This window comes from Podarcis pityusensis (genome assembly GCF_964106645.2).
Source record: "Podarcis pityusensis genome assembly, chromosome: 8".
Lineage (NCBI taxonomy): Eukaryota > Metazoa > Chordata > Lepidosauria > Squamata > Lacertidae > Podarcis > Podarcis pityusensis.
In genome coordinates, this window is record NC_138033.1 from 80601466 (window position 1) to 80626010 (window position 24545).

Below are 24545 nucleotides of genomic sequence, written 5' to 3' on the forward strand. Positions count from 1 at the left end.
GCACAAGTATATAAACCACATGTCTGAAATCCTGAAGTCATTTTGACTCTCTCAACTTGACCTCATATATTTCTCTGCAAGGAGGAAGGAAATGGGAAAAGCTTTCCAATTGTCTTTGGACTGTAGGGGCTTACACCTCCCTTTTCAAATATAGTCTGGCAAGTATCTGTTAAGCTGAGCGAAATATCAATATGTGTAAGAGATTCAGGAACTAAAGTATTTACCATCTCAAAGGAATGGCCAGGCTACCCAGAAAATACAACCAAGTAAGGTATTTATCGGGATGCGGGTGGCGCTGTGGGTTAAACCACAGAGCCTAGGACTTGCCGATCAGAAGGTCGGCGGTTCAAATCCCCGCGACGGGGTGAGCTCCCGTTGCTCGGTCCCTGCTCCTGCCAACCTAGCAGTTTGAAAGCACGTCAAAGTGCAAGTAGATAAATAGGTACCACTCTGGAGGGAAGGTAAACGGAGTTTCCATGCGCTGCTCTGGTTCGACAGAAGCGGCTTAGTCAAGTTGGCCACGTGACCTGGAAGCTGTACGCCAGCTCCCTTGGCCAATAAAGCGAGATGAGCACCGCAACCCCAGAGTCAGCCACGACTGGACCTAATGGTCATGGGTCCCTTTACCTTTAAGGCATTTATCAGGTATCCTGGCAGACAGGAGAGAAGCAACACTCTCAAATATCTGCTGGGGACCACTTCTGTGATATATATATGATTTTGGAGGGGGTGTCTTGGGGTACAGGGTGGGCAGTTTCAAAAGTCTTTATAGGGGCTTGCGCACCATTGTTCTGGGTATCTCCTTCCTCCTTGCAAGGAGAGGAGGGAACTCTGTTGTAACAGAAAAATAAAGATCCCCCTTGCTTTCTATGGATCTTGCCTCCATCCATTCATCTCTGACCGACCATTGACTTAGGGGACTCAGTCCCTTCAGGAGTTGGGCAGCAAAAGCCAACCCCCCCTAGTTTTCCCTATAACAGCACACTCCAGTTCCCAGAATTATTGAGGGGATGCTTTAAATATATGGGGTGGACCTGACCCCAAAATCCCTCACCCATCTCACCCGAGGAACATGAAGAAGAATGTCTCTGGCAGGTCAAAGGGGAAGTCAATCTTAAAGCTGGTCTTGAAAAGAGCCATGATGGTCTCTGGGAAGGGAGAAAAAGCGAGGTGTTTTAAACACAAAACAGGGGTGCCCACAAAAATAGAAGCCCCCTTCCTCGTCTACCTGTGTCCCCCCCCACTTTCCTTCCACCCAAGACCCCCTTCCCCAATTTCTCACTTTCCCCTCTTCTCTCCCCCGTCTCGCTTAAGCCCCCCACACCACCGATGGCCAACATTTGCAGAAGGCCATTTGCTTGGGGCCAAACCCCACTTTGCTCTTGCACAGCCAAGCAGGGGAACCAGCGAGCCACATTGTTTAGCACCCATCACCTGCTCACCGTGGCTGCTGAGGTTTGTCCCCAGAGAGCCTTCCTCCATCACCAACATCCAGGTCCAGGGTTTCCCAAACTGGGGTCTCCAGTTGTTTTTGAACTACCATTCCCATCATCCCTGACCACTGGTCCTGCTAGCTAGGGATGCTGGGAGTTGTAGTCCAAAATCAGACAAGTTTGGGAAACCCTGCTCTGGAAACATCTTCACGCAGCATTGGTGGTGGCTGGTAGGGCGGGAGGCAGGGAGCCCAGCAGTAGGTGGTGCCAGAGCCAACTACAGGGAAACTGCTCCTAGCCTTGCACCGTCCATCCTTCTTTTTCGCCTCCCGGCTACTTCTTCTTCAAGGGCAACACTGAGCCTAAGGAGGATTAGCTGTGGTTCCTGCATTGGGGGGGGGGGGGTTGAACTAGATGACCCTTTGGGAAAGGGAGGCAGGCAGGCAGGCAAGTGGGCCTGGAGGGGTGAAGACTGAGATTGGTGGGGCAAAGCCCCCCTTTGCACACATAGACCATCCTCCACTGCATGGGGGAAATGGTGAGGAAGGGAAGGGGTTCCAGGGAGGGGGACACACCTAGCCTGTTTAACTAGGGTTGCCATATTCGCAAAAGTGAAAATCCGGACAAAAGTTGTTGAGCTTTTTTTCCTTTAGGGGTGGGGGGAATCAAACATTTTTGGGATTTTAAAGGGTTTTTTAAAGTTAAAACAAACATCCTACTTGCCATACATTGAGGTTTCCCCAGACATTTTGCCGATTCTGTGAAAATCTGCCCAGACACCATTTTCAAGCGTATGGCAGCCCTAGTTTCCCTTCCCTAACACAAAACATCCATTTTGCAGCAAGGGTTTGGCACTGAGGGTTCGGCACTTCCAACAAGGTCGCCACAATTGCTCAGTCATCTCTTTCCAGGGCAGTTGTGGTCAGTTTAGAATATTAGTATACCTGAAGGAGCGTCTCCACCCCCATCGTTCTGCCCGGACACTAAGGTCCAGTGCTGAGGGCCTTCTGGCGATTCCCTCATTGCGAGAAGCAAAGCTACAGGGAACCAGGCAGAGGGCCTTCTCGGTGGTGGCACCCGCCCTGTGGAACACCCTCCCAGCGGCGTAGCGTGGGTTATCAGCACCCGGGGCAAGGCAAGTAATTTGCGCCCCCTAACCCAGGGCAAGGCAAATAATTTGCGCCCCCTAACCCGGGGCAAGGCAAGTACAGTAATTTACTCTCCCAAGCAGCAGCAGCAGCGAGGCTTCTCTTTCCCCCGCGCTCTCCTGGAGCTGCCTCTTTTCTTTCCTTTTTTCCCTTTCTCCAAGGCTTTTCGCTTTCTCTCCTTAATTGATTCCTCCTCCACACCGCAGCGTTTCCTAGCTGCTTCCCCCCCCCTTCCCCTCTCTCTCCTCCTCGCTCTGCTTGCCTTGCCCTGCACCGGCAGCAGCAGGCGCAGCCAGACCCCCGCCAGCCAGCCCGCCCGCCCGCCCACCCGGCTTCCTCTCCTTTTTTTGCCCGCGGCAGAAGGCTTCGCTCTCCCCCTTCCGCGACCTCCTCGCCAAGCCGAGCGAGCGCGGGCTCCCTAACCCGTGGATTTTAGTAGGGGCAGAGAGCTGCTAGTGCGAGCGCGCCCCCCGCCCATGTTGCGCCCGGTGCGGCCGGCCCCCCTGGCACCCCCCACGCTACGCCACTGCACCCTCCCTTCAGATGTGAAGGAAATAAGCAGCTATCTTCTCTTTAAAAGACATCTGAAGGCAGCCCTGTTTAGGGAAGTTTTTAATATTTAATGCTGTATTGTTTTTAACACTTGATTGGGAGCCGCCCAGAGTGGCTGGGGAAACTCAGCCAGATGGGTGGGGTATAAATAAATTATTATTATTATTTCCACATGTGAGGCTTAAACTGCTGTCTCCCAGCAACCCCCCCCCCATCAAATCTATTTCCAGCCCATGCAAGGTAAGAGCCTAAGATTGTGCTTAGCTTGCCAGAAAGAGCAGCAGGTGGGCAGAGGTGTTTACTATGTGGATGAGCACGCTGGCCAGGGCGCCTAACACTGCACAGCAAACTGGAAGCAAGAGTTTCTCTCCTCCCACCCGCTTTGCACTTCCCCAGCAACTCTGCTCAGCTTCCTCACCTTGTTCGCTGTTGAAGACGGCCAGCAGGCGAAACATGAAGGCCCCGCAGGTGGCTGAGAAGAATCCCCTCCAGTAGTCCCGGACGGCGAAATGGGAGGACACGACCTCGATGCTGAAGAGGACCCCTGGGTGGGACCAGATTAGGAGGAGAATGGGCAGGTGAAGAAAACAGGTAAGGCAGAGGTCGGCAACTGGCAGCCAATATGCCCCGACCAGAGGCGCACCTAGGCTCCCTTGTGCCTTGGCAAGGAGATGCATTGATGCCTTCAATGTTGGGAGAAACCATAGACAAGAAACTCATAAAGTTTTGAAATAAAAAAATTAAGGTCATGTGTGTGTGAGTGTGTGTGTATATATATATATATATATATATGTATATATGTGTGTATATATATATATATATATATATATATATATGTATGTATGTATATGGGACGCAGGTGGCACTGTGGGTTAAACCGCAGAGCCTAGGACTTGCCGATCAGAAGCTCGGCAGTTCGAATCCCCGTGACGGGGTGAGCTCCCATTGCTCGGTCCCTGCTCCTGCCAACCTAGCAATTTGAAAGCACATCAAAGTGCAAGTAGATAAATAGGTACCGCTCCGGCGGGAAGGTAAACAGCGTTTCCATGCGCTGATCTGGTTCGCCAGAAGCGGCTTAGTCCTGCTGGCCACATGACCCGGAAGCTGTACGCCGGCTCCCTCGGCCAATAAAGCGAGATGAGCGCCACAACCCCAGAGTCGGCCACGACTGGACCTAATGGTCAGGGGTCCCTTTATCTTTATATATATTGTCAGGGGTTCAGGGACAGAGGCACAGGGTAGGCAGGAGATGGAGAGCGATGGGGATGAATCCCAGGACAGCGAGGAAGAGGATGACAATGACTCAAGAGATTCCATGAGTCTTTCCAGCGAATCAGAGGATTCCCAGAAGGGGGCGCCGGTGGTCAGGGCCAGGGGAGCCCCAGGGGGGACGTGTCAGGAGCAGGGGGCCAGCGGGGGATCCCAAAGTGGCAGCTGGGCGTCAGGACCAGTCTCCCTGCCAGAGTGCAGCGAAGGGGGTGGTGGTTCCAGTGTATCAGGGGAAGCAGCTCCGGCAGCAGAGAAGGGAGGGAGGTCGGAGCAAGGCACCCTCCCGGAAGGGGAGGGGAGTAGTGAAGGGAGTAGTGTAACTGTCAAAAGGAAGGTTGGAGGTTGGGCGCGCGCGCCAAGTTCAAATGTAGAGGCGCGCGGAAGTACAGGGAGCCCGGAGGAGGGGCCAGGTCCCAAAGCCCGCAGGAGGGGGCAAGAGCAATCTGGGGATTCCGCGTCAGAGGAATCCAGGAGGGGCGAAACCCCAGCGGGCAGGAAAACCCTGCGGAAAAGGAAAGAGAGAAAGAGGTGGAGCAGCGCAAGCCTCTTAAACTGGTGCAGGGGAGGGACTGACTCAGAGGGGACTTCAACGGTCTAAGCGTAGCAGACGTGGGGCTGCGCGCCTCGGATGTGAAGCAAACAATGAACTGAAATAAACACTTTTGTATATAAGAAGAGATTGGCGTTGGTCTTTTGTGAGCTGAGACCTGAGGCAGCCCTTACATATATATATATATATATATTCATAAATGCACCAATCAAGCATGTACATCGATATATAAACCACATGTCTGAAACCCCACAGAAAGTCCTGAAACCATTTTGTCCCTCCCAAATGGTTTCAGGACTTTGACCTCAATTGACCTCAAACATTCCTCTGAAAGGTCAAAGGAAAATGGAAAAGCCTCCCCATTGTCTACTCCTTCACAAATCCTGTCTTAAGAATATGTCTGTGTATGAAAAGGGTGAGCCTGTGATCTGGCTCAGGAACGAAGTATTTGTCATTACAAAAGACTGGCCAGGCTCCCCAGGGTATCCAATCAAGTGACCATTAACAAGTCTGCCAGCAGGAGATAAACAATGCACTCAGATTTCTGTTGTAGACTGCCCTTTCTGTGATATAGGTATGATATTTCTGGGGGTGGTCTTGGACTCCAGGGCAGGCAATTTAAAATGTCTATATAAGGGCGGGCACACCTTTGTTCTGGGTTCCTCCTCCTTTCGTGTGTGTGAGGGGAGCACCCTGTTGCAACAGATCAATAAAGATCAGGCTTACTAGCTGCTTTGCTTCTCAATATTCTCTGGTTGGCCTATGTTATTTTCTCCGACCGATGGAGAAGCTACAAAGGACTCTATAAGGGCTCTTGTGTCCCCCATAAGGGAATAAGGGCAGATTTCTGTTTATTACAGTTTGCTGTTTGTCGCCTCCTGTGCTCTGCCACTGACTTCCTGCACGGCCGTGACTGGATCCTTCAGCTGAGGCACCCAGAGGAGTCTGCAGACCTTGTCTCGCTGCCCAGAGCTGTGGGGGGTCTCTTACCCATTTCAAACCAGAGTGGAGAGGTGTGGTTTTTGCAGGCCCCTCGCCAACACAGCCCCCTTCCCCCAATGACCACCGGTTTGCCGCTTTAGACATGAGCTGCTTGACAGCGCGACACAAAGCGTTTTCACCAAACACGCGCAAACTCCGAGCTCTGTAAACTTTGCAAGCCACTTGCCAGCTAGGTTTACTGAATCTGACCCACGGGGTAGGGCAAAGCTTTGCTGGTCTGTGTGCTTGTTTCTCTTACCGCTGATGGGAGCCCCGAAGACAGTGGCCACTCCAACAGCAGCTCCAGCCACCAGCATCTCGTTCTGTTTGCTCTTATTCTAGGAGGAAGAGAGATCCGTTTGCTAAGTGCCTCTTGCATCTGCCTGAGAGCCAGCGCGGCTGAGCATGAATCCCCCCAGGGCTCCAGAATGGGAGCTGAGTGCTGCGTTTGCCTTCCAAGCCAACAGGAGCCACTCCAGTTTGACCCCTTTCCAGCTCTGTGCTCAGATTATTAAACTGAGCAAAGATTGGGGGAGACAATCCGTTCCTTCCGGTTCCTCTCCGTTTATCATTTCTCAACCTCTTAAATCCAGTTCTCATTTCAACATTAGTTAGTGATTTTTGAAAAATAAAATAAATGAGATCTGCAACATTCTAGTGCGAATGTTGTTCCTAGTTCCTGATAGGCTCATCTGTGTGTGTGTGTGTGTGTGTGTGATTTTGCCTAATGTACACTTTTTTTTTTTGCAAAGCCATTTCTCTTAATATAACACATATGTGTATGTTGCTTTTCCCTAATGCACGCTCTTTATGTACACTTTGCCCTGGTTCTATGCATTTCTGTACACCTGACTCTGCCTTGCAAAATTTGGAAAGGTCCAAATTTCAGAGGATGGCTGCAATTTAGGTTTGCGTTGTTAGAATTCCTGCTCCATGATTGCAATCATGGGATTTTTGTCTATTACATGACGGTATATGTTTGAACTCCACAGAGTGGGAAGTGACAGGATGCTTGTGTTACTGTGTTCCGTGAAGTGGGACTATTGTCCTTTGTTCTTTTTCTCTTTGCTGTCTGTTGCTAGAGAGAGAGGGAGCCGTGTTGTAGTGCTCCGTGTGTGTTTATATGTAAATAAAGTAGATTAGCCAAAATGCTGAGTTGCTGAGGCCTGTCACGCAAGTTGCGAAGACTCTGCGGATCCCTAAGTGTGCCGGTGTCAATTGGCATCGGTCGCTGTGATGTTCGGGCTGAAGAAAGCTCTTGAAGATCCCGAACGAAATATCAGGAGGGAGAGAACATGCCAGTTGGGCATGTGTCTTTACCAGGGTCCTACTCGAGTGTAGGACGAGCTCCTAACATGCGTATTGTTCCGGACTCACCTCTAACATGAATGGACTCGAATTTCTCCTCTGTCTCCCCTGCCTCAAAAGCACCCACTGAAAATGCGGTGGGGTGGTTATTTTGTGGGGGCAGAAATCACCTCTTCAGCCACCCTAGTTGTGACTGTAGGAAGGTGTCAAGAGGGACAATGAATCTACATTTATCAATCTAGTGAAGGAATGCTTGGGCAGGCCCACTCCAGCCCTTAGCCTTGGTGGGGGGTGGGGGGTGGCTGTCCCCTTGCTCCTTACCTCATATTCCCCAGAGACACTGGTCCGAATCTTCCCTAAGTAGGCAGCGATCATGCTGGATAGGTGAACGAAAGGCCCCTGGGGGAAGACAAGAGGAGGGCAGATTAGTAGAGGAAGGGATTCTACAATTACCGTATTTTTCACTCTATAACACGCACCCGACCATAACACACACGTAGTTTTGAGAGGAGGAAAACAAGAAAAAAAAATATTCTAAACGAAACCGTGGATGTATGAGTTTTGTGGTTCATGCTGTGGCCACAGACATGTGATCTGACAGTGAGTTTGGAGTAGCCCAATGCAAAATTCCTGAGGATCCATGTGGATCCATGCTTTGTAATCACGTTTTTGCACCACTGTGGCCCCAGGCAACAGTGGGTGCGTGATTTTTTTGGTGCAAAATGTAGCCATGGACATGCTATGTGATCTGATGGTGAATTTGGGGTGACCCAGAGCAAAAATCCTGAGGATCCATGTGGATCTGTGCTTTGTAACCACGTTTTAAGTGGGGAGGGAAGGGAAAGCACTCAAAGGACAAGGAGCACGCGTGGGGTGCGTGGAGAAGGATGCTGCTAATAATGCAGAAGAGGGGTATAAGGGGAGAAGGAACATGCGTGGGGTGGGTGGAGAAGGATGCTGCTAATAATGCAGAAGAAGGGTTTAAGGGGAGAAGGCTCCTCTCCTCTCCCACTTTGCTCCTTTAAAGCAAGCAGGCTCTGCTTTTCTCCCTCCTCCTCATCCCCAGCTTAGCGAGCTGAAAAACTTTGCTGCTATATAGCGAGCTGAGTGGGGAGGAGAGAGGGACAGAGAGCCTGCTTGCTTTAAAGGAGCCAACTGGACAGGAGCCGCTTACACTTGTGTAAGCGGCTCCTCTCCTCTCCAGCTTTGCTCCTTTAAAGAAGCAGGCTCTCTGTCCCTCTCTCTCCCCACTCAGCGGCTCTTCTCCCGCTTTGCTGTTTCAAAGCGAGCCACGGAGGAGGGAAGGAAGGGGAACCATGGATCCTCTGCTCAGGATTGCAGCAGATTCCCCCCCCCCCCCGCCACCCATAGGCATTCCCTTCATAACATGCACAGACATTTCCCCTTACTTTCTAGGAGGAAAAAAGTGAGTGTTATGGTGCAAAAAATACGGTATATAGGGATGCTTGGGCTGCGATTCCTACATTGCAGGAGATTGGTGAACCACCATCTGGTATGCAGGCTGAGACCCTACCTGCCAGCGGACTGTCTCGCCAGAGTGGTGCATGCTCTAGTTATCTCCCGCTTGGACTACTGCAATGCACTCTATGTGGGGCTACCTTTGAAGGGGACCCAGAAACTACAACTAATCCAGAATGCGGCAGCTAGACTGGTGCCTGGGGGCGGCCGCCGAGACCACATAACACCCGTCCTGAAAGACCTACATTGGCTCCCAGAAAGTTTCCAAGCACAATTCAAAGTGTCAGTGTTAACCTTTAAAGCCCTAAACGGCCTCGGTCCAGTATACCTGAAGGAACGTCTCCACCCCCATCATTCAGCCTGGACACTGAGGTCCAGCTCTGAGGGCCTTCTGGCAGTTCCCTCATTGCGAGAAGCCAAGCTACAGGGAGCTAGGCAGAGGGCCTTCTTGGTAGTGACGCCCACCCTGTGGATGCCCTACCTTCAGATGTCAAGGAAATAAACAACTAGCTGACTTTTAGAAGACATCTGAAGGCAACCCTGTATAGAGAAGTTTTTAATGTTTGATGTTTTATCACATTATTATTATTATTATTATTATTATTATTATTATTATTATTATTTTGGAAGCCACCCAGAGTGGCTAGAGAAACTCAACCAGATGGGTGGGATATAAATATATTATTATTATTATTATTATTATTATTATTATTATTATTGCAATCCCTTCCTACTTTACAATTTTATGATTCTGTAGGAATCCGGTGTATCTCCTGCAGAGGGTGGCATGGTCCACTGACCCAAGTTTCTTGAGTGGACCTGGAGGCAAAAGTTTCAGGCCTCCAACTCTCCTAGACCCAAGCTACCTTGCTCTAAAGCTGCTGGGGGTGTGAGCCTCTTTGCAAACAGCCACAGGGTGTAAACCAGGCATCCCCAACCTTCGGCCCTCCAGATGTTTTGGACTACAGTTCCCATCATCCCTGACCACTGGTCCTGTTAGCTAGGGATCATGGGAGTTGTAGGCCAAAACACCTGGAGGTTAGGGATGTCTGGTGTAAACGGTGAAGAAGAGCTCTGCAGCCTAGAGGCCATGGGTTGCTTCCCTTTGACCGACCAACGGGTCACTTACGACTTTCCCAAGGAAGATGGTGCTTCCGCATGCCAGGGTGCAGGTCAGGCCCACGACTTTGGCGCTAAAGTTCTCGATGGCCAGGTATTCTTCCAGGATGACCCCCGTCAGGATGATCTTGAGCTCAGGAATGCCGGAACCTGGAAGGAGCACACAGGGAGGAGGTTCCAGGTTGTTTGGGGGACCTCCAGCCAGGCTAGGAAGATGTTCCTGGTGGCCTCCTGAGGAGGATCTGCCTCTTTTCTTTCTGCATTGGCCCCACCCAACAGCCTTCTCCCTGGCCCACCGCACAGGAGGCCTGTTATGTATTCAGTGGCCTGTGTTTGCCTGAGCTTGAGTCTGGACTGAGGATTCTGAGCTCCTGTGTTCTGATTCAATACACGTTGTCCAATCACAGAACATTTCAGGATTTGGGCCTCTGCCATTGGCCCTTGAACCCTGAGTCGTGATTCGCAGTTTGGAAGTTTAGACAGCCAATCACGTTGGCAGTGGGAGTGGCCCAGGCTCTCAGGAATGTATATAAGCAGTTGCTTTGCCTCTGTTTCCCAGTTATGTGGTTCAATAAAGGTTCTTGCTGTTATCACTGTGTCTTGCCTCATGGGAACCCACCTTTAAGGCCTTTGCTGAGTTAGCCAATTAGTCCATCTAGCTCAGTTCTGTCTACACTGACTGGCAGCAGCTCTCCAGGGTCTCGGGCCCCACTTGGAGTTGCTGGGCATTGAACCCAGGGACCTTTGGCATGCAAAGCAGAATGTTGTTCTTATAAGCGGCATTCCTTGTGAGCTGAGTGAAGACCCTTCCTTTAAGATGCAGGAACTGAGGACCCTTGGCCTATTGAGCTCCGTTTTGTCTACACTGACTGGCAGAAGCTCTCTGGGTTTCAAGCAGGGAGCCTGTCCCAGCCCTACTCGACGATGCTGCCAGGGCAGGGCTGGATTAACCATTAAGCAAAACAAGCACGTGCTTCAGGCATCGAGGGAAAGGGGCACCGCAGGAAATTTTCCACTGCCGGATTTTTAACATTAATGGCCACAAATTGCTCAGCTGAGCAGTCATTTTCTCAGCTAAAGTATATTACAAATCCCAACAGAACAACTATACAAACAAGGCATGCTGGATGCCTACTAAGCATAGTAGCAAATGTGTTACGTAAGATGTTTTGAGAATCTGATCAAAGATTTTGCAATTAAAAGAAGCGGAAGAAATTTTTTCAAACACAAATAAAGTGGAAGTATACAAAAACAAGCAGCATTTTCCATCTTACTGTAGGTTTTGTTTCATTTCTAAAAATGGAATTTTATTTTACTGTTTATTATTTATATTTTGAATTAGGTATATGCAGGGGCAGTGCTTTTTTTCCTAAAACATTTTTTAAAGGGTACTCTCGTTTTGACTCAAGAAAGCCACCATTTTATAGGCCACCGTCAGGGGTAGCAACGGAACTGACGATTCACCACGCTAGAGAAGAAACTAAAATTTTTAACATTTTTAGTTTGTTCTCCTGTTAGATTCACAAAATGTTTCGGGGTATGCGTCCCCCTGCGTCCCCCCTGAAAAAGCACTGTGCAGGGACACCAAAATCTATGACCGTATTTTTCGCTCTATAAGACGCACCAGACCACAACACGCACCTAGTTTTTGGAGGAGGAAAACAAGAAAAAAAAATATTCTGAATCTCAGAAGCCAGAACAGCAAGAGGGATCGCTGCGCAGTGAAAGCAGCGATCCCTCTTGCTGTTCTGGCTTCTGGGATAGCTGCACAGCCTGCATTCGCTCCATAAGACGCGCACACATTTCCCCTTACTTTTTAGGAGGGAAACAGTGAGTCTTATAGAGCAAAAAATACAGTAAGTGCTTAGGGTCTCTAAAGCTCTTAACCTGGCCCTGTTCCTGGGGTTGAATCTGGGGGCTTCTGAATGCAAGGCTCTACCACGTGAGCCCTGACCTTTCCCCAGAGTACGAACTCAGTGGCTTCCTGCACCCCAGTCCTCTACAAATGAATTGTGTTTACACTCCTTCCTAGCTGCATCAGGCTTCCTTTTGGAAGGAAAAGGAGGTGCAAATATGACAGTTAAGACAGAAGTGGTGAGCAGGAGTACCTAATGTTCCTTCTCCTCCTCTTCCCTCTGCTGTTAAGTTGCCAGGGAATCAGGCAGGCAGGCAGGCTGTTGAGCTGTTGGCGGTTTGGGGCTGGGGCAGGCTCCACACCTTGGCCGCCAGTGGCCGACCCCTGCTCCCACTCGCCCACCCAAAGGCTCACCTGCAGAGTGTGGTGTGATGCTCTGTGCGAAGCCAGTCGAGAAAGCCGACAGCGCGACGGGGTACATGGTCCAGGAGAGGTACTTCAGCACCGGGTAGTCCCCAATCTCTTGGTAAAGCCACATGTGGGCTAAAGAAACAGAAAGGAAAATCAACATGTCCTTCTGGACGCATCGCTTAGCAGCTGGTTCAAACTGGGCAGCTTAACACAAGGATGGAGGATCCCATGGCCCTCCAAACATAGTTGGATTCCAACTCCCCTCATCCCTAGTCACTGGCTGGGCCGCCTCAGCAATGGCTGGAGGACCACACAGGCCATTTACTGCCCCTGACACTTGCCTTTACTGCCCCTGGCTACCCCCATCACTACTCTGCCTTCTTTTGGGGTTTTTTGGACTACAGTTCCCATCATCCCTGACCACTGGTCTTGCTATCTGGGGAAGATGGAAGTTGTAGTCCAAAAAAACCAACACCCACAACCCAGCTAGAGACCCAAAATTGGGAAACACTTGTCTAAATGACTCTCAGGCTCCCTTCCAATTCTGTGATTCTATGAATGGACAGATGGAAATCATATGTGGCACTCTGGATGTTGCCGGACTCCAACTCCCATCATTCCCCTGACCATCGGTCATCCGGGCTGCTGAGGCTTCTGGGAGTTGGAGTCCAGCAGTGAACTGAAGGGTATCACACTGTCTTCCTCTGCCTTCGCATTTCGCCCAGTCCTTTTAAAAGCTGTGCAAGAAGGTTAGTTTTGTGAATAGCTTCTGAGGGCGGCTTTGTTCTAAGGGCTTCGACGTCCACAATGTCATTCTTATAAATGGCTTTGCAAGTCAATAATTGCTGCTAATTGGGCCCAAAGGCAGAACAGAAGTCTTTTAAATGAATGAGCCCATGCGAGGAGGCTACGATCCTTCCTGTAGGGGCTCTGATGGGAGAATATTCAACTAAGTACCCAACTAGGTCAGGGATTCTTTAGCATTGTGGTGGGCGGGCTAGACTAGATGACTCCCGGATCCCTTCCATTTCTGCAATTCTGTGGTTTACTAAGGCTTACACTCACAATGAACCCATTGAAAATAATGGACCAACGTTGGCAAAGTCTATTAATTTAAAAGGGGCAACCCAGCCAGATGGGTGGGATATAAATAATAATAAAATCATCATCATCATCATCATCATCATCATCATCATTTAGCCCAGTGTTTCCCAAACTTGGGTCTCCAGCTGTTTTTCAGACTACAATTCCCATCATTCCTGGCCACTGGCCTTGCTAGCTAGGGATGATGGGAGTTGTAGTCCAAAAACAGCTGGAGACCCAAATTTGGGAAACACAGATCTAGAGCAAGCTGCTGCAATGCAAGAATCCAATTAAATAAATCTGATGAATAATAATTTAGCTCTCCGGTTCTCCTGGTTCCTCCTGCTGCCTTTCAGAGATTAGGAGCCTAAGGCTGCCTGAGAGCGGTCTGGGGGTGTCTGTTACCGTTGGCCATCCTGGAGACGGTGAAGTCCATGGCGAAGCTGACCAGGGCCATGATGACCCCCAGGGCGAAGAGGAAGTACCAGTCGTCCCCCACGCGGAAAAGTTGCCGCTTGACGAACTCCAGGCAGCCTGCAGGGGGCAGCAGAGGACCAGGGTGAGTCAGGTACATTGGCACCCATAAGAAGAGACGCCCAGCGGAGGTTTTTTTTTGGGGGGGGGCATCTACAGACATTTCATTTGCACACATTGGAATCCACCACCACACCCCCAAAATGCTGACATTCTTATATGCAAATTAAAAGACGCCTGCTTCTTGGGAGAAAAGCAATGACAAACCTAGACAGCATCTTAAAAAGCAGAGACATCACCTTGCCAACAAAGGTCCGTATAGTTAAAGCTATGGTTTTCCCAGTAGTGATGTATGGAAGTGAGAGCTGGACCATAAAGAAGGCTGATCGCCGAAGAATTGATGCTTTTGAATTCTGGTGCTGGAGGAGACTCTTGAGAGTCCCATGGACTGCAAGAAGATCAAACCTCTCCATTCTGAAGGAAATCAGCCCTGAGTGCTCACTGGAAGGACAGCTCGTGAAGCTGAGGCTCCAATACTTTGGCCACCTCATGAGAAGAGAAGACTCCCTGGAAAAGACCCTGATGTTGGGAAAGATGGAGGGCACAAGGAGAAGGGGACGACAGAGGACGAGATGGTTGGATAGTGTTCTCGAAGCTACCAGCATGAGTTTGACCAAACTGCAGGAGGCAGTGGAAGACAGGAGTGCCTGGCGTGCTCTGGTCCATGGGGTCACGAAGAGTCGGACACGACTAAACGACTAAACAACAACAACAACAATGCCCATGCTAGTGAGGAGTCATAGAATTGTAGCGTTGGAAGGGACTCCAGGGTCATCTAGTCCAACCCCCTGGGATGCAGGAATCTCAGCTAAAGCATCCGTGACAGATGGCCATCCAACCTCTGCTTAAAAATCTCAAAGGAAGAGGAGATAGTGCATTTCCCCCCCCCCCCTGCCCTCATACGACTAAAATTCAGGGTCACCCGATTCAGCAGAGATTCCAGGCAGGCAAATCAAAAGGACTTGTCTGCACTGTTGTGAAATGTAACTGACGGAACTCCCTGCCACAAGGTTCTGATTCAAATTGGCTTAAATAGGGAGAAGCTGACACCCACCCACGGAGGGAGACGAGTCTGTTACATCGCAGGGGGTTGGACTAGATGACCCTGGGGTCCCTTCCAACGCTACAATTCTATGACTCCTCACTAGCATGGGCAGCCAGGATTTTTGATGCGGGGGGGGGAGGGGAACCTCAGATTTGTATTGGTTTTCACTGATTTTTTTGGAGGGGGCAGCTGCGCCCATGCTACGCTCACGCTCACTAGGCCTATATTTATAAACATTGGATCATATCATGACACACTTGGGGGTAGGACTTTAAGATGGGACAGTGAACCCCCACACTTTAAGATGGGACAGAAAACCCCCACACACAAAAAACCTCTTCCCACCCCCTTTCACCAGTGCGCGCGGGAAGTCATAAAAGTTGTGCCCCGCAGGAAGGTTAAATCTATTGCGTCCTGAGATCTCAGATTCCTTTCTGAGCAATTTGGCACCAAATGGAATCAGCTCGGCTCTCAGTCTTGTCCCACTTGTGCTTTTGGGGGGGGCGGGGGGGGGGAGAGACGCAGGAAAAACACAAAGTCCGGGACAAAGTCTCCTCCCCATTCCCCGCCGGGTGTATTTTGAAGCTGGCCAGACGCAGGAATGACCGGCCAGGGAGCGTGTGGGTCCATAGCTAAATCCCTCTCTGGGTCACCGCGTTGGAATCCCATTCCCACCTCCTTCTCCCCCCCCCCCCAGGCGGCCACTTCCATCGCCGTCCGGGTAGGGGCAGGGAAAGGTCTGGTTCCTGCTTCAAAACAGCTCTGGCGAGTTCCCGGGGTTTCTCTTGGCTGCGGCGCAGCGCCAGTTTTCGAGACCGACAGAGCTCCGCCTTCATCAGATGGGACTGTTGTTTAGGGACCAACAAGCCCTGCCTACATGAAAGCAGATCGTGCATTTTCCATGACAGCGTTTTAGGCACATTGCCTCGCTTGCAAATTCGGATCATGCCCTTCTCTCTCAAAGGCTGGCAGGTTCTTCTTCTGCCTTGATTTCTCTCTCGCACTTGCTCAAAAACACTTATTGTTTATAAAATATATATATATATTTTATAACCGCTTGGCTGTTAAAAAAACAGCAACAGCAACCTCAAAGCAGTTTTGCAGAAAAGGAATAAAGCAATAAAATTACCAGTGGGGAAAATAACTATGATAATTCAAAACGTTCAGAAAGTTAAAATAGCAGTGGACTGCAAACAGATTAAGACGTTGGCTTTCTAATAAACATCTGGGCAGGTTTCCTTAAACAAAAATGTTTTAGCGAAGGGGCCTGCCTGATGTCAATATGCAGGGAATTCTAAGTGCTGCCATAGAACACCAGTCTGAAAAGATCGACAGTACGTCAGCTCCCAGTACTTTCCGAGCACAATTTAAAGTGTTGGTGCTGACCTTTAAAGCCCTAAATGGCCTTGGTCCTGTATACCTGAAGGAGCGTCTCTACCCCCATCGTTCAGCCTGGACACTGAGGTCCAGCGCCGAGGGCCTTCTGGTGGTTCCCTCACTGCAAGAAGGGAGGTTACAGGGAGCCAGGCAGAGGGCCTTCTTGGTGGTGGCGCCTGCCCTGTGGAACGCCCTCCCACCAGATGTCAAGGAAATAAACAACTTTTTGACTTTTAGAAGGCACCTGAAGGCAGCCCTGTATAGGGAAGGTTTTAATGTTTGAAGTTTTACTGTGGTTTTTATAATTTGTTGGAAGCTCCCCAGAGTGAGCAGAGTTCCTGTATTATTATTATTATTATTATTATTATTATTGCCGCCGCCTCCATGAAGTTCTCTGATCCTCTTTTCAAGCGATCTAGGTTGGTGGTGGTCACTGTGTGAAAAAGGACTTTCTCTTATCTGCCTTGATTCTTCCTGCATTCCCACCAGCAGCTGAAGGTTTTTGAGGACCAGAATGGATGCTTGCACAGGGAACCTGTCTCTGGATAACCACCCGGGGGATCCTCTGACTCTTATCGATCCCTAGATTCCTTTTCCCTTACCTCTGATCTTCCTCCGTGTTTTTGGCCAAGGTTTCCAACTCTGCTCCAGCATCAGAATCCGCTCTTCTTCCTCCTCCCTTCCATCCTTCCTCTTCTGCTGACCTTCTGCATCCATCTGCTGATAGGGCTGGCAAGCACCCCCTGTTGAAAATGGGGAAGGTTCCCAGCGGGTGACTACATGGTGGCGCAGGGAGGAAAGGCTGAAGACCAAATTTGCTGCACCATTCCTCCCAACTCTGTGAGAGTTGTGATCCTGTGGGCAAGTTGGTGCAACTCTGTGGGGCTCTGTGCTGCTTAATTCACTGAGTAAGCAACTCTGGGCCCTTCCCCTAAATCCATCCTTGGCCCTCTTCCGGCTCATTCAAGCCTAGACCTGGGTAAACTCAGCCCCACATTGCCATGGAATGTGCGAAGCAGGAGGGAAAGGGTGCCTCTAGGCATGCACAGAGTGCCTTTTCCTCTGCAAAACCGAGTTCTGAGTACTCCACTAGCACCTGGAGTTACGGACCACAACTTCAGTCTAACATAAAACAGGCCGATCCAGGTAGCCCCCCCTGCATAATTTTAAGTGTAAACATGAAATATTCTGAAGTTCCTGAGGCTGCAATCCTGTGCACACTTAAGCTCAGAGTAAACCCTGCAAAGCGGACCTTCCTGCTTGGGAAAGGGTTGGGCTGCCAAATTACTCAAAAATTCAGAAAGTCAAAGGCCCCCCACCTCCCACAGGGTTTATTTCTAAGAGAAAATGCTAGCAATTTACATCTCCTTCTCCTCTTTCAGCCTCAAGTAGGAATTCATGGCAACGACTGCTGTTTCTTCATGAAAACCACCAAACCGGAAAGAATTAACCCCAACAAAACACCCTGAGCAACCCTTGTCGTTTCAGCTACAGGAGCAACCAAGAGTCTTCTCTGAAGACCCCCTTGCAGGGGGTTTTCTGCAAGAGACTCCCACAGCTCTGCCCTAGGCTGAATTACACAAGAGTAAGACCTGCTATGTTTAAAGGGCTGAATCCCAGGTAAGTGCACAAGTCACAGGTGGCTGCCTGAGTTAACAAGCTACAACCCTAGAGCGTGCAAAAGACTTACCCTGCCTCTCTGGTGGAAAAGTCCTGGTGTGTCCTTTCTGGGATCTTGTCTCTCTGCACCTGCGCTAGCCAGAGAACACACCTGTCTCCCTCCCTCCCCACCACACCCCTCTCTCTGACCTCTAACCATCTGCAGGTGATTTGGGACCTTGCAGAAAGTGCCCTTCAGGGATCCAGGCGGACCTGAGCTGGATGGAACTGGCCTGGCAGCAACTCAGGAGCAAGGAAAAGGGCTGCAAGGGAAGAGCAGTTTGCCTGCGCTGGGATCCAGCCCTCCTACACCACAAGGGTGTCGTCTGAGCCAGATTCGAGGGCCAGCATCTGATTTGAGTTGCAGGAGCTCATCTGCGGAGTACGTGCTTGCATTCCAGTTCCCCAAAGTACGCGTCACACTCTTGCGTGACCAAAAGACAGAGCCAAGGGCAGTGGGGCTGTGTGGGCAGGGCCTCACTGTGCCTCAGTGCTTTCCTTTCTCCTCTGTAAGCGTCATAAATAAGGTGGGATGGTGGCGACAGATTCAGTTTTATTTGTGTTTCAGCGAGAAACTGCCTCTCTGCACTTCTCTGAACTTCATGCTATAATTCCCCAGCCAAACAATGGCAGTGCATAGGTTTGGGGAAAAGGGGCATTAGTGAAAACAACATACGAAAGCACATCATTTGCACAGTGCATAGTTAACCTATGGAACTCCCTCCCACAGGAAGCAGTGATGGCCACCGACATGGAGGACTTTGAAAGAGGATTAGACAAATTCAGGATGAAACGGAGAAATCTGCTATGATCAAATGGGCACAAGATGTTGGACATAACATCATGTTCGCTGACTGGGAACAGTTATGGACCACAGGTATGAAGTTTACGGCATGCAATGCCTTAAGAGAGAATATTATGAAAATGATATACAGGTGGTACATGACCCCAGTCAAGCTTGCAAAAATCTACCATTTGCCCGATAATAAATGTTGGAAATGTAAGGAAACTGAAGGTACATTCTTTCACCTATGGTGGACGTGCCCAAGGATTAAGACTTTCTGGGAGATGATTTATAATGAATTAAAAAAGGTATTTAAATATACCTTCTTGAAGAAACCAGAGGCCTTTCTCCTGGGTATAGTCGGCCAATCGGTGTTAAAGAAGGACAGAACTTTCTTTATGTATGCTACAACAGCAGCAAGAATACTTATTGCAAAGTATTGGAAGACACAAGACCTACCCACTCTGGAAGAATGGCAGATGAAAATGATGGACTACATGGATTTGGCAGAAATGACTGGCAGAATCCGGGACCAGGGAGAAGAGTCGGTGGAAGAAGATTGGAAGAAATTTAAAGACTATTTACAGAAATACTGCAAAATTAACGAATGTTAGAATGGTGTTGGATTGAAGTTAAGTGGTTTCTAGCTGTAATGGTATAAAAGAACATGAAAAAATTGGATTTTTAACAGGTAAAAATTTAATGCTATAATATATTAAGATTAAAGATCAGGATAAAATAAGGAGGGAAAGGAATTGCTGAACTAATAAATTGAACTGGAATACAAAAAAGGGAGGTATGAGGAGGTCCGGGAAACAAGCAAATGAAAGATAAGTGATGAAAAGATGGAATTGTTTTTAACTATTTTTTATTTTGTATTTTGTATTTTTTCTTTTTTATTATGTAATATTGTGAAAACTTTAATAAATATTTATATATAAAAAAAGACAAATTCATGGCTGCAAGTCGCAATGGCTATGCTCTCCACTGTTGGAGACAGGATACCCTTGAAAGTCAGTTGGTGGGCAGCGCAAAGGGAAGAGTGCTGCTGCTGCTCTGCTCAGGTCCTGCTTGTGGGGCTGGACTAGATGACCCTTGGGTTCCCTTCCAGCTCTACAACTCTTATGATTCGATTATTCCCTTTGGGGCATCTGACTGGCCACTGTGAGGACAGAGAGAGGTGCTGGACTAGATGGGACTTGCTTTTGCCAGCTCCGGATGGGACAATACTTGTGTCCTTGAAAAAATGCCCCCTCATCACCAGCTCTGTAACTGGGGGTGGCACTGGGAGTATGTTTGAATGATACGATAAGATAATCTTTATTGTCATTGTCCCACACAGAACAACGAAATTGGGGGGGGGGGGGAATCTACACCAGACATTCAAAAACCAACAAGCCTGCTATCCCAGCTATCCCAGCCTGGTTAGCCCCCTAAAAACTCTGATATCCCATTTTTAAAATACTATACACTCCCATAGAGACTCCTTACAATGCGTTTAAAACCAAAATCGCATTTGGATAGAAACTGTTTCTCAGGCGGCTAGTCCTAGTCTTTATAACCCTGTACCTTCTTCCAGAAGGCAGAAGCTGAAAGAGATCATTTCCGCGGTGCGCACTATCCTGCGCTATCTCTGCAGCTTTCTTATAGAACCTGGAAGCATAGATTTGATCCAAGGTGGGAAGAGTGCGCCCATTTATTCTCTCCGCAGTCTTTACAACCCTGGACAGCATTGTTTTTCCCCTGACTGTGCAGCTCCCAAACCACACACACAGACCATAATACACTCTCCACAGTACAATGGTAAAATGCCACCAACAGGTCCTTTGAGAGATTGTTTTTCCGGAGGATTCTCACAAAATATAACCTCTGCTGTGCTCTCTTCATCAGGTCTTTGCTGTTTTCTCCCCAGGTTAGGTCATCTCTCAACTCCATTCCCAGAAATTGAAGCCCCGAGACCTGTTCCACGCACTTCCCCTCAATAATGGGTGAGGGGGCAGAGACGACATACCCCTGAACCACTTGTTGCAGGATGGAAAATGCCCCCATCACTCAGTGCCTCCTTGTTAAAGGCCGTGCTGGGTTACTGAGCTGAATGGTCCCCATTGTGTACCTGGCAGAGAGGCAAGCTCCCTCTGCTCTGCCCAGAGACATAAGAACATCAGGAGAGGCAGCTGGATCAGGCCCAGGGCCCTTGTAGTTCAGCCTGTTGTTTTCAGTCCCCGTGGCCAACCAGATGCCCCCCAAGGGCAGTCTGCAAGCAGGACCTGAGTGCAAGAGAGCAGCCCCCCCCCCCCGAGTCTCCTGGAAATGGGGTAGGGAGAGAGAGAGGCCGCAGGCAGAAAAAAACACCCCTTTTACTGGGAAATGTGAGCCCCATCTTTTCTCAAGCATTGGGGAGAACTGTGTCAGATGGCTGACCCCAGGGTGTTCCATCTTTAAGTGTGGCAGCAGCGTCCACACTTTGGAACTCCCTGCCTATTGATGTCAGGTGCCTTCAAGGTGTTCTTTTTGGTGCCCGCTTTAAAAAAACAACACCATTTTTGTTTCAACAGATACCCAGACTGTTGACATGGTTTTAATCGGTTGGTTTAAATTTTTCCGACGTTTTAAATAGCTGCTGATAATTTGCTTTTATTTTTGCAAATCAGAGTATATACGTTTTATGAAACAAAATACAGGGGGGCAGCGTAGGAGCCAACTCCTGGGGCCAAGGTACCATCACCCCCCCCAATAATTTTTTTGAGGGGACTGCCCCCCCCAAGTTGATGTGTATTGCCATTCAAATGGTGTGCATGTGTGATCGATTATGCGGGGTTTATTGTTTTGCGTACATTCAATTGTAAGGTAAAACGTATGCGAAGGGACTTGACAGGAAGTCAAAACTGAAGAAAAGATTTTGTAAGATAAAAGGGGGGAAATATTTATTTTCATTATTAGCATTATTATTATTTCTCGTGTGTGTGCGGGTGGGTGTTTTGTATGAAATGTGTGGGAGGAAATAAGACGGCAAATAACAAACAAAATATTGATGCATGTCATTTTTATTTCTCAATAATATTTTGTGGTAGTATGGTTGTAATGCTTTTTGTAACATAAAATCATTTAATAAAAATTATATATATATATATGTATATATATATATATATAAAAGATTATGTGGGGCGGGACTTACCTGCCCTCCCCCAATGTTTTATTCAGTGGTGTAGCGTGGGGGGTGCAGGACGGGCCGGCTGCACCGGGCGCAACATCTGGGGGTTAGGGTTAGGGTGCGCAAATCCACGGATTAGGGGGCGCAAATTACTTGCCCCGGGTGCTGACAACCCACGCTACGCCACTGGTTTTATTCAAGTTGGCATCCCTGGGGGGCAGGCAGGGCCAGTTTGCCTCCGCACCCAAATGTGCCCCCAGTAGGTAACGCGTGAATGATTTCGGTGCCTCCGCGCCCCCCGAAGGAGGAGGAGCCTGCCGGACTCCTGGCTTAAGGGCGAGCGTTCCCCAGCGGGTCTCCTGCGGGAAGCAGCGGAGGGCGATCGGCGTGACATTGGCAGGCGTCCCTGGCAAGAGAGCGCGAGCGAAGGGTGACTCAGGCTTGAGGCGGGACGGTGACCAAGCAAGCCGGATTTAGCTCTGATCCAGCCCCCTCTCCTCCTTCTCCGAGCCGCCTGTGAAATGCCTCCCGCCTGCCACCCCTCCCAGCGCGCAACCGAGGCACATTCCGGGCGGCCGGGTGCGCGCAAGCGCCCCGGGGTGGGCTTGGCCCGGGATCCCTCGGAGCGAGCTAGGAAAGGGAACCTTAAATGGGCGAAGGATGCAAGGGGGGGGGGTCTGGCACTGCCTCCCCCAATGCTCACGGCGTCCCCTTTCATCCCCGCCCCCCAGGGCTGCAAGGCAGGCAGGATTTGTACAGGTGAGGCTTTGGGCATCGCTGCTTCCCCTGTCGGATTCCAGCCTCAGCCTCGCAACTGTTTGGGAATAGCTTCTTTCAGAACGCAAGATGCAAATCAAACAGGTTTCCTTTGGGGTTGTTTGAAGGGGGTCATGCTTGATTTAGCTGTCCCTCCCCCCTTACTGAGGGATGTGGGTGGTGCTGTGGTCTAAACCACTGAGCCTCTTGGGCTTGCTGATCAGAAGGTCGGCGGTTCGAATCCCCGCCACGGGGTGAGCTCCCGTTGCTCGGTCCCTGCTCCTGCCAACCTAGCAGTTCGAAAGCACGTCAAAGTGCAAGTAGATAAATGGATACAGCTCTGGCGGGAAGGTAAACGGCGTTTCCGTGCGCTGCTCTGGTTTTGCCAGAAGCGGCTTCGTCATGCTGGCCACATGACCTGGAAGCTGTACGCCGGCTCCCTCGGCCAATAAAGCAAGATGAGCGCCGCAACCCCAGAGTCGTCCACGACTGGACTTAACTGTCAGGGGTCCTTCAGCTTTTTTTACCCCCCTTACGGAACGATGGTCAGGGCCATCTTACCCATAGGCGCTAGGGGTGTGGGGCACCTGGATGCTGGGCTCTCAGGGGCACCAGGCTGAGAGTCCGGGGCCTGAGAGTTGAGTCCGGGGAAGAGCTGGCCCATCGGTCAGCGGGCTCTTCGGCTGTGGGTGGCTCTGCACCACAAGTTCAGGGGCGACCGAGCCAGCAAGACACTGAGGTCAACCGACTCCGTCCTCCTGTACGCCTGGGACTAGGCAACGGGGGGGGGGGGGCACTGGGCGGATCTTTGCACCCCAGTGCTGCATATGCTTAAGACAGCCCTGACTATGGTATATATAATATTATACATTTTTCATCTTTGTGCTTCCACCGAGTCAAGCAAAAGCAGCAGGCACAAAATTTACATGGCTTTTAAAGTGGCTTAGAGGAGGAAAAGGGCTGCTAGTTGCAATGGCTATGCCTTAACTGGAGCCAGTAAATGTTTATGAATCCCGTTGCAGGGAACAGCAGAAAGGGAGAATTTTTGTGCTCAGGGCCTTGTTTAGGAAGAGGCATCTGGTTGGCCAATGTCAAGGCAGGATGCTGGACTTGGCGGTGGTCCTTTATTTATTTGTTAAAATGTTTGTATATTGCTGTATCGTAAATATCTATCTATCTATCTATCTATCTATCTATCAAAGCAGTTTACAGCAGTAAAAATATAAACCATATTAAAAAGTTTAAAAAAGGACATCAACGAACCATTTTGGGAGGATGTCTTCTTACCTGACGGAATAGGAGGCATTTAAACGCTGGCACAGAAGGCACCTCCTGCTGACTCTCCAGTGGCGGAGAGTTCCATCAGCCGGGCTGATGTTTCTCATAATCGTCAAGTGAGCCTTGCCAACTCCGGGAATGACCAGCGACACTCCCGTCAGTGACTCCCGTGACCGAGCTAGGATATGACAAGGAATTGGTCGATTTCAGTGGGCCAGACCCAGATCTACTGTGCCCATTTCTGGAGACCACTATTTAAGAAGGATATTGACAAACTAAAAGGTGTGCAGAGGAGGGTGACCAAGATGATAAAGGAGATTCCGACTAAACATAAGGAAGACATTTCTGACAGCAAGAGCTGTTCGACACCCTTGGGAGGTGGTGGACTCTCCTTCCTTGGAAATTTTAAGGCAGAGGTTGGGTGACCGTCTGTCAGGGATTCTTTAGCTGAGATTCCTGCACTGCAGGGAGTTGGACTAGATGACCCTTGTGGGTTCCCTTTTATCTCTACAATTACATGATTTTGTGGTCGGGCGTCTGTGGGGCTCTCCGGACGTCCTGTCCCCAAGGTCTTGATCTGCCAGCCCATATCCCAGTGGTTCTCTCTGCTCCAGCTCAGAGAATCGTCCTTTTAGGATCTGCTCTTGTTGCCTCCTGTCACACAAACTCACCCTCCCCGCCCCACCCCAATCCCTTGCCAGGCTCACATGCCCACTCATGCGACTTTTTTTGGAACGCTGGGGGGAGCTGTTATTATCCAGGCCGGCAGGAAT

The 24545-nt window shown here is 49.7% G+C and overlaps 1 protein-coding gene across 2 annotated transcripts in view; it reads right to left on the minus strand.

Annotated features, from left to right (window-relative positions):
• Nucleotides 1–24447, minus strand: part of CLCNKB (chloride voltage-gated channel Kb) — a 34373-nt gene extending 9926 nt beyond the window's left edge. The window contains exons 1-10 of one of the 2 annotated variants that reach the window (XM_081017379.1): nt 24290–24447; nt 23782–23950; nt 16747–16887; nt 13594–13722; nt 12109–12237; nt 9850–9989; nt 7563–7640; nt 6193–6271; nt 3552–3677; nt 1064–1148 (exon numbers count right to left, since the gene is read on the minus strand). In XM_081017379.1, the coding sequence (XP_080873505.1) occupies nt 1064–1148; nt 3552–3677; nt 6193–6271; nt 7563–7640; nt 9850–9989; nt 12109–12237; nt 13594–13722; nt 16747–16887; nt 23782–23800 (926 nt within the window). In that variant the 5' untranslated portion in view covers nt 23801–23950; nt 24290–24447. Of the gene's footprint in view, nt 1–1063; nt 1149–3551; nt 3678–6192; nt 6272–7562; nt 7641–9849; nt 9990–12108; nt 12238–13593; nt 13723–16746; nt 16888–23781 lie in introns of both variants that reach the window. The other variant, XM_081017380.1, reaches the window with a different exon arrangement.
• Nucleotides 24448–24545: the final 98 nt, after the last annotated feature.